General features: G+C 43.4%; 1 protein-coding gene across 4 annotated transcripts; it reads right to left on the reverse strand.

The window, feature by feature from the left end:
* Positions 1-4,155: 4,155 nt before the first annotated feature.
* Positions 4,156-12,315, reverse strand: LOC100382276 (putative CBL-interacting protein kinase family protein). 4 transcript variants are annotated; one of them, XR_563518.4, is made up of 16 exons: positions 11,813-12,315; positions 11,408-11,470; positions 11,231-11,302; positions 10,649-10,756; positions 10,493-10,567; positions 10,363-10,416; positions 9,652-9,777; positions 9,128-9,217; positions 7,943-8,065; positions 6,326-6,439; positions 5,490-5,606; positions 5,117-5,173; positions 4,951-5,025; positions 4,780-4,871; positions 4,609-4,697; positions 4,156-4,516 (listed from the first exon to the last, which is right to left on the reverse strand). XR_563518.4 is itself a non-coding variant. In NM_001175026.1 (15 exons), exons 1-15 carry the CDS (start codon positions 11,990-11,992, stop codon positions 4,504-4,506), a joined length of 1,356 nt encoding a protein of 451 aa, NP_001168497.1. In that variant the 5' UTR covers positions 11,993-12,134; the 3' UTR covers positions 4,259-4,503. The 4 variants fall into 4 exon arrangements, 2 of the variants coding, with proteins under 2 accessions (XP_020405441.1, NP_001168497.1); XR_004856964.1 differs by lacking the exon at positions 7,943-8,065 and having other exon boundaries at positions 4,168-4,516; NM_001175026.1 differs by lacking the exon at positions 4,780-4,871 and having other exon boundaries at positions 4,259-4,516; positions 11,813-12,134.
* Positions 12,316-17,300: the final 4,985 nt, after the last annotated feature.

Here is a 17,300-nt window from a genome sequence, read left to right on the forward strand (position 1 = left end):
ACGGAGCATCATCCCGAGCTGGAGAGGTTGCTGGAGACTACCCATCTGGAGCTTGACGGGAAGCTGTTCGTCAACACGTAGCATGCCCCTACCTGGCGCGCCAACTGTCGGCGTTTCGACCCCGGGGGGTCCCTGGACCGACGAGTAAATTGTCGCTGCGTGTCCCAGCACAGATGGGTCGGCGCGAGACGGAACACAAGGGGGAACAAAGAAAGGGGAACCGTGGCTCGTGTTGTCCTGCGCCCAGGGCGGATGCGCTTGCAGTAGGGGGTTACAAGCATTCGCGAGGGAGAGAGAGATATGGCCTGTCCGTCAGCCCGTCCTCCCGCGCGGCCACCTTCCTTAGTACGAGGGCCATGGACCTTCCTTTTATAGATGTAAGGAGAAGGCCCAGGTGTACAATGGGGGGTGTAGCGATGTGCTATCGTGTCTAGCAGAGAGGAGCCAGAGCCCTATGTACATGCCATCGTGGCAGTTGGAGAGGTGCTAAAGCCCTGTTCATGTGATGTCGTGGCCGTCAGAGGAGCGCTTAAACCCTGTAGAAGTACAACTGTCGGGGCTGTCGAATCCTTGTTGACGTCTCCTTGCTTCCGTAGGGGGCTGAGAGCCGTCGTCGTCATGGAGCACGCGGGGTGCCATCATTACTTGTTTACCGGGGCGAGCCAGATGGGACGCCGGTCTTGTTCCCCGTAGCCTGAGCTAGCTAGGGGTAGGGTAATGATGTAGCCCCCTGCGGCGTGGTCGGTCCGAGCCCGAGGTCGGGCTAGGCGGTGACTCCTCCGAGGTCGAGGCTGAGTCCGAGCCCTGGGGTCGGGCGAGGCGGAGACCGTCTTCCGAGGTCGAGGTGGAGTCCGAGCCCTGGGGTCGGGCGAGGCGGAGACCGTCTTCCGAGGTCGAGGTCGAGTCCGAGCCCTGGGGTCGGGCGAGGCGGAGACCGTCTTCCGAGGTCGAGGTTGAGTCCGAGCCTTGGGGTCGGGCGAGGCGGAGACCGTCTTCCGAGGTCGAGGTTGAGTCCGAGCCCTGGGGTCAGGCGAGGCGGAGACCGTCTTCCGAGGTCGAGGTCGAGTCCGAGCCCTGGGGTCGGGCGAGGCGGAGATTTCTATGGCACCCGAGGCTGGACTTGGCTGCTGTCAGCCTCACCCTGGCGGGTGGCACAGCAGTCGGAGCAGGGCAGGCGGCGCTGTTTTCTTGTCAGGTCAGTCAGGGGAGGGGTGAAATGACTGCGGTCATTTCGCCCCTGTCGACTGAGGAAAGCGCGTCAGGATAAGGTGTCAGGCGATCCTTGCATTGAATGCTCCTGCGATCCGGTCGGTTGGCGAGGCGATCTGGCCAAGGTCGCTTCTCCGTGAAGCCTGCCCGAGCTGGGCCTCGGGTGAGTCGAAGGTGCGCCCGTTGCTTGAGGAGGCCCTCGGGCAAGGCGTGAATCCACCTGGGTCTATTGTTCCTGTCCGAGGCTGGGCTCGGGCGAGGCGAGATTGCGTCCCTTGAGTGGACGGAGCCTTGATCTGAATTGCGCCCATCAGGCCTTTGCAGCTTTGTGCTGATGGTGATTACCAGCCGAGTTTAGGAGTCTTGGGGGTACCCCTAATTATGGTCCTCGACAATATGTAAGGAAGAAACACGATTAGAATAGGAGTTAATTGGGATTGTAACAGCCTCGTCGGCTGGCTTCACCACTTTACTACTTCGCACGACGTATTCATCCTTTTGGTTTTATAAAACTGAACCATTCATCAGGAGCCTCTATAACTATATAGCCGTGTTGGTAAAAGTCACTTTTGTCCTCCTAGAATTCAACCCGGCGAGCACTGGAACCCTAACTCAGCCCTATCTTCTCCTCTCCACGATGGCATCGTCGTCTAGTCTGTTCTCGCATTCCTTGCAATGGCGACTCCAACGAGGGGGGAAGAAGCGACCTTTGTTGGATTGAGATCTCAAGGTAGAGCATATTATTTATAGATTCAACATTCTCTAGACCTTGACCAATGACCATAGACCAGAGGGCTTCTTTTATGTTAAAGGAGGTACGTGAGTTTGCTAAATTATATAGAATTACATTGCTCAATTCATCTCCATATTATGCTCAGGCCAATGGACAGGTCGAGTCTAGTAATAGGACATTGATTAGCCTGAAAAAAAGAAGATATCTGATCATCCTAAGCATTGGCATAAGATTTTGTCCGAAGCTTTATGGGCTCATAGAATATCTAAACAATGTGCTACTAAAGTATCTCCGTTTGAGCTTGTCTATGGCCAGGAAGCAGTGTTGCCTGTAGAGATAAGTTTAAATGGTATCAGGTTCGTCAGGCAAAATGATCTAACTGTCGGTGATTATTATAATTCAGTGATGGACAATATTGATGAAGTGACCGACAAGAGGGTGACAGCTTTAGGAGAAATATAATAGGACAATATCATGGTCGTCAAAGCTTACAACAAGAAGGTAAAGGCTAAATCATTCTAAGTAGGGGACCTGGTATGGAAGACCGTCTTGTCTCTAAGGAGCAAAGACTGGAAGTTTGGGAAGTGGTCGCCAAGTTAGGAAGGCCTTTACAAGGTCACGCAGGTGATATCCAGTAACACCTACTTGTTGCAAACACTACAAGGCAAACACTTGCCAAATGCGTTAAACGGGTGTTTTCTCAAGCAGTATCATCCTAGTATGTGGCAAGATGTCTAAGAAAACCGATGTGATCACATCGAGTTAGTTTTCAGCTTGTGCCAGTGCTTTTGGTTCACTCAGCTCCGCCAAAAGGCTAGCGGGCATATGTTGAGCAGCACATTGACCGAGCGGACGATCCACGGTGGTGGCGCAGACGGTCCGCCCACACGCATAATCAGTTAGGATTCCGAGTTTCTTGCAGGATTTGTTAGTTAAATCTGCGGGATTAACTCGGGAATCAGTTTGTAATAGATCCAGACCTCCCCCTATATATATATGAAGGACTACGGCCGATTGGAACACCAACAATCGATCAATCAATCAATATACATCTAGTTTTTTACCTTTTGCCCTAAGAGTAGATAGTAAATTAGATTCTTCTCTCTAAATTTTTCACCTCTCTCCGGCTCTACGTCGATTCAGGCGCTGTCGGCGAACTCCGTCGCCCCTGCGTACGTGCGGACCATCCGACCGCCAGGCTTGAACCGTCTGACTTGTCACGCATGAACACTAGCCCTTGCGCCAGGTCGCAGACCGTTCGACCCCTGGTTGCGGACCGTCCACACCTCCGTAGAGATCACCGTCGTCGGTTCTCATCACAGTGATTGGCGTCCGAATCGACGCCAACACCAAGCTCTAGCACTTGATCAGTTCGATAACTTAGCATTATTCACACCTTGCTCAACTTATGTTGCTCTTCATATCTCTGGTGGTGTGAGCATGACAACCCTTATAAAGCCTTCTCAAGTGCTAGTGGCCACACACAACTTCCATGGAGCCAACATTTAAACTGCCTAGGAGGTAGCAACCTCCGAGAGTAACTAGCACCGCCGGCTTGCAACTTATCACCTAGTACCACTAGATGCAATCTCTCAATGCAACACATTAGCAATCATTTTCACACGATTGAATGTGATCCCTATCAATCACATGTGAGTAGAGGCGTGAAGCTAATCACCACATTTGGCCAAGACATCCCCGAGAGCCATGGTCGATTAACCCTTATATTTATAGCCCCAAGGGCTAAGTATCCATTGGAATCTAGGCCAGCCAAACTGCACGAACGGTCCATCTCCCTATCGTCAGACGAAAGGACCCTCGAATAAATACCACATGTAACTAGTCGTTTCATGTCCATTGGTCGTCGAACCATCGCACACCATGGTCTGACACCTTACAAAGATCTCCACAAGAGCTTCCAACGACAACGAGCATCAAACTGGTTCAACGCCCCCATCAAACTAACATCCTAAGTCCAATGACTCACTTAGAGGCACACCCCTTACTCTATCAAGTGGGACCTTCTTGTCCAATGGTATTTGGTCCAATGGTGTTGAACCAATCACACTAGGGTTAGCCATCAAACTCAGCTTCTACTAGTCCTGCTCGGTTACTCATCTTTTCTACAATTCTTCCACCTTCTACAAATATGCTAACTCAAAAATGTTCTATCAACTTTGTGTAAGTTTGTATTTTTCACTAAGATTTTTAAAGGACTTTCACTCTTTTCAACCATACCACTCAATCCAAGTATATCACAAGTTAGATCTTACAAAATGACACTAGATGGCAACAAACGCATGATACATAGGTGGTGTCTAAGAAACTGATGCTCTCGACAAAATATACAGATGTGTAGTCTAAAACATCGATGAAAACTTTGCACAGGGAATCGAGGTACGGAAACCTCAATTAAAACGGCCTCTTTGTACATGGGGACTCTGAATATACAAACATATACTACTCGAAGAGCTACACTTAGAATATCATAATCCAATTGCGATACACTCTGCAAATATATCCACTTAAGTCCATAGTAATTGATAACACACAGCACTAGATTATGAATGAGACCTGAAACAATTGGAGAAATCACGATACATTAGAAATGAATGATACAGGTATGAGGAAAATACAAACGATGAATATTGAGGACAATTTCTCACTTTGATAACCGGGGTATCCTCGATTTTCCCTTCTCAGTTGGAAATTTCCAGATGATATCATCTAATTTGCTGCAGTAGTTATTTACGAACTGTGACATGAGAAAAGTTGCAGAGTTAGCTGAGAATGACCCCAGATCAAAAGTAATTAAACAGGTCAACTTGTACTTTTACAATTTTATTAGAAGTTAATCTGTACAGCAAGCATCAGCATCACCCAATTACAGGCATTACTGTCCAATGTAAATTTGTCCCTTTGGATGTATCTGGTTGCATAAAGTTTTAGGTGGTATATCAGTTGCAATCATATGAAAAGAGTAAGAAGTGCAAAAGAAAAGCTCTGACCGTGTTATACTCTGAAGTATCTCCTGCTGCTCTTTGTAGTTCTACCATGAAGATTGATGGAGCAACTTCGAAAACCTAAAACCGTAAAAAAATGAGAAAAATGGGTGTAAGGTATACAAGTTCACACCAGAAATATACTTGAGCACAAAGAGAGGGCAAAACTCACTTCAACCATAACTGAGAGATGGCTAGTCTTGTCGGCATTTAGACCTTCCACCCTCATCTGAATAGTATAGCAAAACGATTATAGTGAAAAAAGGAAACAAAATCCCACAGTAGCACCAAATGACTAGCTGCCAAAAATAATTTGTAACATGATAATCTCAAAATTAAATTCTCCTGATAAAATTGTGTTGCATGGAAACAAATGGAGAGTGCACAAATTTAGTCTAACATCCTGCAATATGCAAAAATCAAAACAAAAATACAACTGACCAAATAATGGGCAATAGCCTTCCTTGTCAAGATCTAATGCCAAAACATTTGCATGAATTGTTCCCAAATAAAAGATTTGCATGTCAAGGGAAAGCAAATCTTACCTTATAATTGCGAATGTGTGTCTTAAATCCCATTGATTGCGCAACAACCTCCATGCTTGACAAGATAACCTTTGCTGGATTGCGTGATAAGAATCTATTTTGAAGCTTGTCACAGTCCTGTAGTAGGGCAAGCAATTATTAAGTCTGACAAGAAAAAAACTAAAAATAGTATCATAAAATGTCTGCAGCAATAACTATAAGCATATATAGAATCAGCAGCTTAAAATGTTCATAAAAGTGAGTACCCAGTTCTTGAATGCTCTGAGTTACACAAATGCTGTCAGAGTGATGCAAGACTATCTTAATACCCAGTTCCTCAGGTGCAAGACTATCTTAATACCAGTTGCTCGCCCAGGCAGAAATAGTAATCCTTTCGGACACACATGCAATCAAACTTTGAATCTTTGACAATCAATGTCTTTTTAAAAAATTTGGGTAGGTAACATGATGAGACAGTGAACTACTGGAGACATATTTCTTGCTTCCCCTCTTAATGAAAAACAGGCAGCAACAGGCTTGTTCGCCAAAAAAAAAATGCTACTGCTAATATGAGCTATCATTGTTCAACTTTTCCACCAACAATTAAACATTAATATGAAATAAACTATAATTTGTGCTAGCTCCATAACACCAGAATGCAGAAGATATATCTCAACTTATGTCAGGTCTTCACTTTTCACTTTACTAACAAGAACCTACCAGATTTTCATGTTAACACAGCACAGATGCATATGGTAAGAGAACAAAACATATCTGGACGTTTTAATTATAACTATTTTATTACTGAAACTATTTCTGTCAAACCATTAATCAGTGTAAAACTACTAACATCCTACCTGTCTGCGGTCAAAGAGCGCTGCAAGATTCAATCCTTGCGAAAGAATGATTAGGTCGAATGCATTAAGTGTTAGAGGACCTGTTTCATCTTCAAAAGCATCCTCATTATCGTCCTGAAATCATATAAAACAAATTGGCAAAAAAGAAACAATAAATTTATAGTAATACACATAAAGTACACCAGAGTTAACCGCAAAAGACTGCTTTATTATAGGTTTAGAAAGTAGAACAATGGAACCCAATTCATCAGTAATGTCAGTTATCACCCTCACCCCACCTTTCTATTTCTATTAGTAATTTCTTCAACACAAAACAAAGGGAAGAGATGGCATCGCTAGTTCTAAAAGGTGCCTAATGTAGGTCAGGAAGACATTGGCAAGCGAAAGGGTCTATAGCCTAGTGGAAAAAATGACATTGGAAAGCGAAAGAGACTGAGGCGCTTGACTTAGTAGCACCTCAGGTTCTATGTTCGACTTTCCGTGGAAGCAAATATTACAGGATTTATTGGCACAGTGCTTTCAGTGGTAGGCGATGTTCCTGTCGAGGGAGAGAGACGCCTTCGACTTCCCATGGAAGTGAATATTAATGATTTATTGGTGTTGTGCTTTGAGTAGTAGGCGACATTCCCGTCAATAGCGAGGCATCTGTAGCAACTTCATCAATTTAAAGAATTTGCCGGTTGAAGGGTGACTGTGAGTGTATTGTGAGCGTCCGCATTGTACTATGTAATCTCAAAAAAAGGGAGATAGTGACAAAGCAGACGGGAACATTACAATCAAATATTTTCCACTAAGTTTTGCAATCCTTTGCTATCAATGTCCCAATGACACATTTGGCCCACCTCAGTGACAATGGCAAACAACTAATTGGGCAAAAATACAATGTCTGTAAAGAAAACTATAAAATAAAAAATGTACAAGGTGATGCCAACCACAATACATGCTCAGATAGAGGACTTCTTTTTCCCTACATGGCATCTTTTTGTTTTTTTGAAGTGGCTGGCTGTTCCATTTGGCTGCTATGAGGGCTAGAGAACTATTCATTGCGTACGTAGATGTATGGAAATACTTTTTCCTCAAACACGCAGGAGAGCAGTGTATCATTATATTAAGAAAAAAAAGGAAGAGCCCTTACAAACACGCACACACCAACACCACAAAAACCATGCTACTAAAATCCGACTCACCTATGACAAAGCATGAAACGACCGGATGACCCAACCAAATCAAACACACTACATCAGCACAAAGGCATGGTAGGAGATACCTCTAGCCTGGCCAAACCCGCCAAAAGTAACTCCTCCCTAGCGAGCAGTAAGGCTCTAACCAAGTCTGAGAAACTCCATCAAACACACACTTATTACGATAAATTCACAAGGTCCAAGCACCAAGGATGACAAGGGAGTTGAGGTGTTACTGAGCTTTGTTTTGGTGACAAGGACAATTTTTTTAGTACCCACAATCACACAGCTTTTTCTTATGAGAAATTGAGAAGGGTTCACAAATGGAACATTTTGTCATGTTTTTACTAGAACCAAGTGATGAAGATTTAAGTGTGTTGCCTACTACATCTAAATGCAACATTTTCCTACCAAATGAATTCAAGAAGGTCTATACCTCAGGATCATCAAAAGCTGCATTGACATCATCGAGATTGACTTCCTCATTTTCTATTTCTTTGATAGGTTCATAATTTTTCTGAAACCATTCATCACTTCTGATCTCTTCTATCCTGATTCGCTGTTCCATGTCAGGAAACATATTTGATCAACAAAACACCACATATTGTAGCAACGATCAAACATTTCATGGCCCTGTATAGTTGTACATTATATAGAAGGTCGTTCATGTCCATTTAACTTAAATTCATCTTTTTAAGTGCATCCGTCATCAGTTACGGTAAACAAATTCAGGAAAAAAACAATAGCATAGTGGAATCAACCAAGCAATATGAATTAACAAAGTCAAGATGACCTGATGAACTAGGTCATTTGCTTCCAAATGGAGATGGTACATCTACTTATCATGCCTGGTGGCACAAAGCCTTCCGAAGCAATGTAAATCACTGAGTAATATATGTTGTAGTGACCAAATAAGTCCTAATTCTGCTATATTAGGGTATACATTCCCCCGCATGGTTACATATTTATAATCACAGTATGTCAGTCTTCATGTCATGGACTATCGTAAAAAAAATTAAGAACAAAACTTCCATTAGACGGCTCATCCGATTTCATTTAGAAAGATAAGAAACCAGCAAGTAACAAGCTTGTAATTCCACCCATTCAGGGCTTGTTCGATTAGAAGTGGATTGAGGGGGATTGGAGAGGATTAAATCCCTTCCTAGTCAAAACTTAATAGAAAGGGATTCAATCCCCCTCAATCCTCTCCGGTTTGGGTGAAACCGAACATGCCCTCATTGGTATATGCCGATCAGACCAAGAACATTACATTAAAAATCCAAGAATTTGGTTAGTATTCCTGTTTGGGATATTAGCCTTTTACAAAGTACACAGATTCATATCATTAATGATGAGAACTCATATAAGTTTCCAGCTTGAATAAAATTGACAACATATGACATAGCAAACAGTAGTTATGCTTGTACTTGTTGAGCAGGCCTTATGGTATCGTGCTAATATGTCACAATTATAGTCTTAAGTTCTTAGTATCTGCAGGGATATATCAGAGCACTGCAGAATCGCTGGGGAAAGTTAACAGCATAATAATATGCCTTATATTATGATAAGGTACAGCTCATAGCAAGTTTCTTCCATCTAAATATTGTCGAGCTTAACTTACTGTCTCTGGATTTGGGTCAAGAATTCTACGAATCAGTGATTTCGCACCACCTGAAAACCAGGCTGGGAATGAATATTCTGCACTCTCAATCTGCATTAAGAAAAGAAGGCAGCAAGATATAGAAATTCCATTCCACAAGAACAATCAATTATCTAAGATAAAATTTCTTGTTAAAACCACCAATAAATATATGTGAATTGAGTACAAAGGGTGGAAGCAACAAATACATATATACAGCTCCGAAGCAAAAGGAAATAAGAAGCACTCTTATATACAAACATCTATTCTAAAGAGCCAATGCTTATTTCCTTTGAATTTAAACAAGACACAAGTTACAAAGTAAAGTAAGAAGTGAGTTCATGTATGCCAAGTTGCAGTTGCGCTACTACCTCCCCTTCTCTATTTCATAAGTAGTGAGTATCAAACCAATATTGGTTCTGTAGCATTAACAAAAGAACGCATATACCTCTCTTTTTAAGTACCTAATCTCAAAAGAGTTATTGGCTTGTAGTTAAGAACCAAACCTTTCCATAAAGGGTAGTCAGGTCCACTTCATCAAATGGAAGATAACCTGCTAACAATACATATAAAATTACTCCACATGACCATGTATCAGCAAGTGCGCCATTATATCCCTTATGACTGAGAACCTGGTCCAGTGAATGAAATGAACAAGTGAACACAGTAAGCACAATATTTGTTATGTAAGGGAAGCTGAACTTATCATGAAAAGAATAGATAGTTATTGGTTATACATATTTGAAAGAGTCTACTTTGCAGTAAAGAGATGTTTGTATTGAGTATAAGTTAGTGAATCCACAAGTTCTCTACACAATCATTAACAGAACAGAAAATTTTTTATCTCCTTTATTTGGACAGTTCAGTAAACAGATACAGGCATGGGTTTCGTTATTTCAGTGGGTCATCATTTAAACTCCCTACCTGTAGTTGATACGATACATTAAATAATCATGACACGTCACAAAGCAGAATGGCATTTTGTCACCTGCGTGCACATTAAATGCTTATTCAAGTGGCATAATTAACTTTTTTAAGATGACACAACAAAAAGGTACTAAAGGACTAAAGGTTATTCCCCCTATTAGCATTTGGTATCCACATAAAAGCACCATAAGTACTAATGTCTTAAGAGGGAGAGGTTATAAACTTATAACACCACTTTGTTTCAATGGCACATTTAGTAATTCTGAACTGAGTGTATGATTCAGGTGTACCTCTGGGGCAACATAGTTCGGAGTCCCACAGGTTGTACGTAGAAGGAAAGATCCCTACAGTTGACCGATAAGCATCCTAAGAAGGGAACAAAAAGAATAAGCTATAATGAAGCTTCACAAAGATACTCACCTGAGCAGGCCATGCACTCAGTCCAAAGTCTGAAATTTTAAGATTGCCTTGGGAATCAAGGAGGAGATTTTCAGGCTGCATGCATGTAAAATGAGATTAAAGATCCCAAAATTCATGAAATGCATACTTAATACTTATTTTCTATCCAATGGTCACCTTTAAGTCTCGATGGTAGACTCCTTTCTTGTGACAAAAATCAACACCATCAATAAGTTGCTGAAAGTATCTGCGTGCATCTGCTTCACTGAGTCTCCCATGACGAATCTGAAATTTGTATGTTTCAGTGTCATTAGTTTTCTTTTCATGTAAAGATATTGTTTCAACCAAACCTAAGTAAGATAAAGTATAATAGACTATGTGTGTCTTCAAATTAAATTCCTTGGACTGGTACATACATGTAGGAGTAACAGTAACACGTTCAAATGAAATTAGAATCAAAACCACAAATACCATCCACAATTGATGGACATAAGGAACCTATAGTGACATGTTCTTTTTTCACATATAAATTAAATACAAAGGCTCTGAGGGAGTGAGGGAAATGTGTGTCTCTTCCGCGTCCAACGAATTTCCCCTCTTACAATAAAAGCAAAGGTGGCAATTGAACATCCAAGATGGAATGTGACAGGCATATAATCCAAATAACAAATGCATGGAACTAATATTTATTTTCCTAGATTATATCGAGAAGCTAAGAATGAAAAAAGAACAGTTAATAGTTAACCAAAGCAGTCTTACAATTTTATCGAATAGCTCGCCGCCAGTGATGAACTCCAGAATTATAAATATCTTCTTCCGGCTTGCCAAAACCTGCACATAACAGAATGGATGACACGATACTTTTTTTTTAAAAAAAAGACAAGTGATAAGAAGGATGTTAAAAAATGGTTATAAGGGAGAGATAGATAAGCGTGCCTCGTGTAGCCTAACGACATTGGGATGCCTGACAAGCTTCATTATGGATATTTCTCTCTTAATCTGCAAATAAGAATTGTGTCACCCTAGGGCATCTACCAGTCCAGCTAGCTTGTGCAGCTGTACATCTCAAAGTACTACAGCTATCAATGTTTAGAAGAAGATGCGAAAGAAGCAGAAGCAGGCATGGTACAACAGTTCGCGAAGCATCGATGACACCTTTTGAAAGCGAGGAGAAATTCGTCCACAGAAATGGCATAGCAAGGATTAAAATCCCAACATGAAGGTACCGATCCATCCCAATCCATCAACATTATTTGGGGGTGAAGCAGGAGCAGCTCTCAATCCTGCTCCATCCCAAGTACCAACTCAACGGGCGAAGAAAAACGAGGCCAGTTCAGTCACCTGTTCGGCCATCTTGTTCTTGAGGATGGAGGAGCGGTCGAGCACCTTCATGGCGACGCTTTCCCCGGTCTCGGTGTTCTGCGCGAACTTGACCTTGGCGAAGGTGCCTTCCTCGATGGTGCGTCCCACCTCGTACTTGCCCACCCGCCGCAGCGGCCCGCCGCCGCCACCGCCCACCATCTCCGCCGCGCCTCCTCCCTCTATGGATGGCGAAAGAGTCGCTAGACCTGTAGAGTAGCCGCTGCGAGGGGCAGGGGAGCTGCTCAGATGGCCGACACCCTCGTTGATGGGAAGCCTGGCTCCTTTTTTGAAGGTGAATGGGGGGCGGCCGGGCGCAATTTCTGTGGGCAGGCAGGCAGCCGGTGAAGTTTTCTACTGGGAGTTGAGAGCCTGGGATAACTTGAAGAAGTGGACCGCAGGACAGCAAGAGAGGTGTGTTTCGTTCGTGGAGTAGGTGCCTTGCAGCCTTGGTACGGCCCGCTCCTTTTTCGACGTGGGGCCATGGGGAGGGAAGGAATTGACTTTTTTATAGATCCTCCTGGCTTATTGAGTAGCTAATAATAACTACTAAAAATTAGCCGAGATGTGTTTGGAGTCTTGATAATAAATGTTTTTTTCTTTTTATACAATATATTAGTATCTATTAGTAAGATCAAATGGCTAATGAGTAAACAGTTTATCATCCTTCTACTAACAATTAGCTAATTTATTAGTCATGCTAAAATTAGTTAACAAACTGTTTGCCGATCCAAATAGACCCTAATTTAATTTAATTTGTGGTTTGCCGAAAGCTTTTGTGTGCGGCCTAAAATGGAGTCGAATGAGATGCCATGCCATATTCACTGTGTTTTGTTTTTTAAAGGAAGCTTCATTAATCTTAAAATAACTCCAACAGTTTATTTATAATCCTAGCTATTTAGGATATGTTTGGTTATTTGGCTCAGTCTGGATCTGGTTCGATGGGAGGGCCCACAGAAGTCAAAGCCAACCTAAAATATTAGGTTTTTTATTGTTTGATTGTCATTTTTTAAGATTGGCCCAATTGGGTTGCCGCCGGATTTTAAAAATAATGATGTTTTAGACATAATTGCAAAACTGATAAGATATTTATAAAATGACATCATAGTATAGGACCAACTTTCTTGGTGTATAAAAAATAATTAAGTTTCAAAGCTGAACGTAAAACAACATCGTTGTAGATCACAATTTCTCTCAACATATAAAAATAATTAAATTCCAAGACAGCATACAAAAAACATCAGTACAATTTTTCTCAGATTGTAAGGCTGATAACAAAAGCATCGTTGTAGACTACAATTTTTCTCAGATTGTAATGCTTATAACAAAAAACATCACTGCAGAGTACACTATTTCTCATAATAAAACCACAAAGAAATTACACACGACTAGACCCCTATGCTGCCACATTTGAGTTGCTACAACATCTCTTATTTGGGTCCAAGTTTGGTTATCATGAACTGCATCAATGGCACCTTCCACATTGGCAATGTTTGGAGCCCAAGTGTTTTCCAAAGGAAAATGTGAATCCAACTATATCTAAGAATCCAGTTGTGAAGGATGGTGCATGCTAACACAAGCTTTAACTTGTGTCGGATATGGATGAAAAGGCTTGTTGTATAGAATCTTGAATCTATTCTTCAAGGCACCAAAAGCTCTCTCAATCGTTACTCGGGGGGAAGAATGCCTTAGATTGAAGAGTTATCTTGGATTGATGGATGATTTCCTCCACCAAATTCTCTTAGATGATATTTTGTGCTACGATATGGAGGTAGAAATCCAGGTCTAACGGCATAACCAGTGTCAACTAAATAGAATTTTCCTAGTTCAAAGAATGCTAGTTAGTTTGGTTGTGAAGTAATTTAAAAGCATATTCAAACAGGTTATGGAATTACTTGGTGGCACAATGAGGCCATCAAATCTTTCTAATTGTGATATCTTGGTCCCTGGGATAGTGACATCCTAGCCCAAGGCTTAATAGAATTAAAAGAGTACTCATATCAATAAGGTGCATCTTCTTTTTCGGAATCCTATCTCGAAAGAACCTCCAAGTCAAGTGTGCTTGGCTTGGAGCAATTTGGGATGGGTGGCCGACCGAAAAGTTTTCTCGGGTACGTATGAGTGAGGACAAAGTGTGCACAAAAGACTCGTGTTGGTCTGTAGGGATGATATATGATCCTAGAGAGCTAACAGGAGTAAGTACCGTCAGTTTGGGAGTGGACGGAGTGTTACAAGTGGTATCAGAACTGACCCTCACGGTTTCACTGACATGTGTGGGTTAGGGGTTCGGGTATATGGCACTGGCGCATGTGGGCCCAGAGTGGTCACATGGCATGACATATGACGACACTAGATACACAGACATGGCTAAGAGGGGAGGTTCCTGAATTGGGGTTGACTGGTGAGAACGTCGGTCTTCTAAGGGGGTGTGAAAGGGAAATAGTCTCAACATTTCCTATAATCGATTTCAGTGTTTGACGACCATCACAAACCTTGTGGACTAACCGATTTGCCTAGTTGATCATTTCACAGGTGCATAAGTTCATCTACAACTATTCTAAATCGATTGTCCGGAATACCTAAGCCCGGACCGTCTGGGCCTTTGCGGCGGACTGTCCGCGCCACCAAGGTGACCCTCGGACAGGAACACTGCAAAAACACAAGTCTACATTACGGACCGTCCGATGGAAAAGCGAGCACCGTCCGAGACTAAGCGCGGACCGTCCGGCCTCAGGCGTGGACCGTCCGGTCGGTGAAAACCAGGAAAAACCTGAAGGTGACGGGTTCGGTAAAATGTATTTTTAGCGTCCTCGCGAACCATCCGGGGTGCACGACCGGACCGTCCGCGACTGCTTTATCTGACACCTGACGACACATTTAATGCATAATAGCCGTTACTGCTTACCGTTGCGATTTTAGCCGTTGATGTGTAAGGGCGAACCATCCGGACCAGGGGCGCGGACCGTCCGCGGTCGGCAGAAAGGGAGCAACGGCTAGGAAGTGGATGGGGGCTATAAATACAACCCCAACCACCTCCATTCACTACACCCAAGCACTTCAATCTTTCACATTCAATACAAGAGCTAGCAATCCAATCCAAGACACAATCAAAGCTTCCAATCTCTCCAAGTTTCACAATTGAGACAAGTGATCATTAGTGATTAGTGACTTGAGAGAGAGAGAGAGTGATCTTCGTGTTATTTGTCGCTCTTATCGCTTGTCTTTTGCAATCGTGCTTTCTTCTTTTCCCATTCTTATTCTCAAGTGGCTTGTATTCAAAGCAAGAGACACCAAGTGTGTGGTGGTCCTTGCGGGGTCTAAGTGACCCGTTTGATTAAGGAGAAAGCTCACTCGGTCTAAGTGACCGTTTGAGAGAGGGAAAGGGTTGAAAGAGACCCGGTCTTTCTGACCACATCAATGGGGACTAGGTTCTTTGGAACCGAACCTCGGTAAAACAAATCACTGTGTTCATCCGCTTTATTTCTTGGTTGATTTGTTTTTCCCTCTTTTTTGGACTCGGATTTTATATTAACGCTAACCTCGGCTTGTAGTGTGTTTAAAGTTGTAAATTTCAGTTTTCGTCTATCCACCCCCCCTCTAGGCGACTTTCAATTGGTATTAAAGTTCGGTACTTCATTAGAGTCTAACCACTCGAAGTGAAGTCGGGAGGATCCGCCAAGAGGGAGATGGAAACGAGCACAAGCCACGGGAAGGCTTCATCAAGGGAGTCCGGCGCCAAAGGAAGGGAAGAATCACCTCCCCGCGTCAAGTCGCACCGGAGTGGCGACAAGAAGAAGAAAATGAAGAAAGTGGTCTACTACGAGACCGATTCTTTGTCGCCCTCCACATACAGCTCCGACGCGTCGTCCGTCACTTCTAAGCGCCATGAGCGCAAGAAGTTTAGTAAGATCCCCCTACGCTATCCTCGCATTTCTAAACGCACTCCTTTACTTTTTGTCCCACTAGGCAAACCACCGGTTTTTTATGGTGAAGATTATTGTATGTGGAGTGATAAAATGAGGCATCACCTAACCTCACTCCACGCTAAGATATGGGACATTGTTGAGTTTGAAGCACAGGTACCATCCGTGGGGGATGAAGGCTACGACTGGGACGAGATCGCCCAAATCCAGCACTTCAACTCCCAAGCCACTACTATACTTGTCGGGGACCATAATTAGGGGTACCCCCAAGACTCCTAAACTCAGTTGGTAAACACCATCAGCACAAAACTGTAAAGGCCTGATGGGCGCAATACAGGACAAAACTCCGTCCGCTCAAGGGACACGATCTCACCTCGCCCGAGCCCAGCCTCGGGCAGGAACAGTAGACCCAGGTAGATTCACGCCTCGCCCGAGGGCCTCCTCAAGCAACAGGCGCACCTTCGACTCGCCCGAGGCCCAGCTCGGGCAGGCTTCGCGGAGAAGCAACCTTGGCCAAGATCGCCTCGCCAGCCGACCGGATCGCAGGAGCATTCAATGCAAGGATCGCCTGACACCTTATCCTGACGCGCGCTCTTCAGTCGACAGGGCCGAAGTGACCGCCGTCACTTCGCCCCTCCACTGACCGACCTGACAGGAAAACAGCGCCGCCTGCGCTGCTCCGACTGCTGTGCCACCCGAGGTCGAAACGCCGACAATACTCCTCGCCTCTCTATGTCGAGAGGAGTATAATAAGGTGCAAGGGTTGAAGAGCGCTAAGGAGATTTGGGACGTGCTCAAGACCGCGCACGAGGGAGATGAGGTGACCAAGATCACCAAACGGGAGACAATCGATGGGGAGCTCGGTCGTTTCATCCTCAACCAAGGAGAGGAGCCACAAGGAGAGATAATCCAAGAGTAAAAATGATTAAGAGCCAAAAACTCCCCCTTTTTCCCATAATCAAACATTCTCCCCACAAGAGACCAAATTTTGATAGTAAGAGTTATTTTGACAAATCAAAAGTTCTACTCTACTCTTTTTAAAAAAATTCACAAGTGGTAGCTGATCCATTTGCTTTGGCCTTATTTTCTCCCCCTTTGGCATTAAGCACCAAAACGGGATCAATCTTGGCCCTTAAACCCCATTGCCTCATCAAAACCGTCAATTACGAGTAAAAAGGCAATAAGAGCATGGAGATGAACTTGGAGCAAATTACCCTCTCATCGGAGTGCAATGGAAGTCTTGCATGGTCCAAGTTCACCTTTCCCTTTCAATCCACCTTTGAGACTAGATTGAGTAAACTCAAGCACACGGTTAGTTTCAAAGGGTCAAGTTGTAGCACATCTCCCCCTAAATATGTGCATCACTCACACATGGACTTTTGAGGTCCGGGGATTGCTTGCACAACTTGAGCACCATAAATAAACAACAAAATGCATAAAGGAACATGATCAAAGACATAAAACACATGTATGCTATAGATCAATCCAAGTTACGCGAATCTAAGACATTTAGCTCACTACACAGCCTGCAAAAGGTCGTCTCATCT

This window comes from Zea mays, chromosome 3 (genome assembly GCF_902167145.1).
Source record: "Zea mays cultivar B73 chromosome 3, Zm-B73-REFERENCE-NAM-5.0, whole genome shotgun sequence".
Lineage (NCBI taxonomy): Eukaryota > Viridiplantae > Streptophyta > Magnoliopsida > Poales > Poaceae > Zea > Zea mays.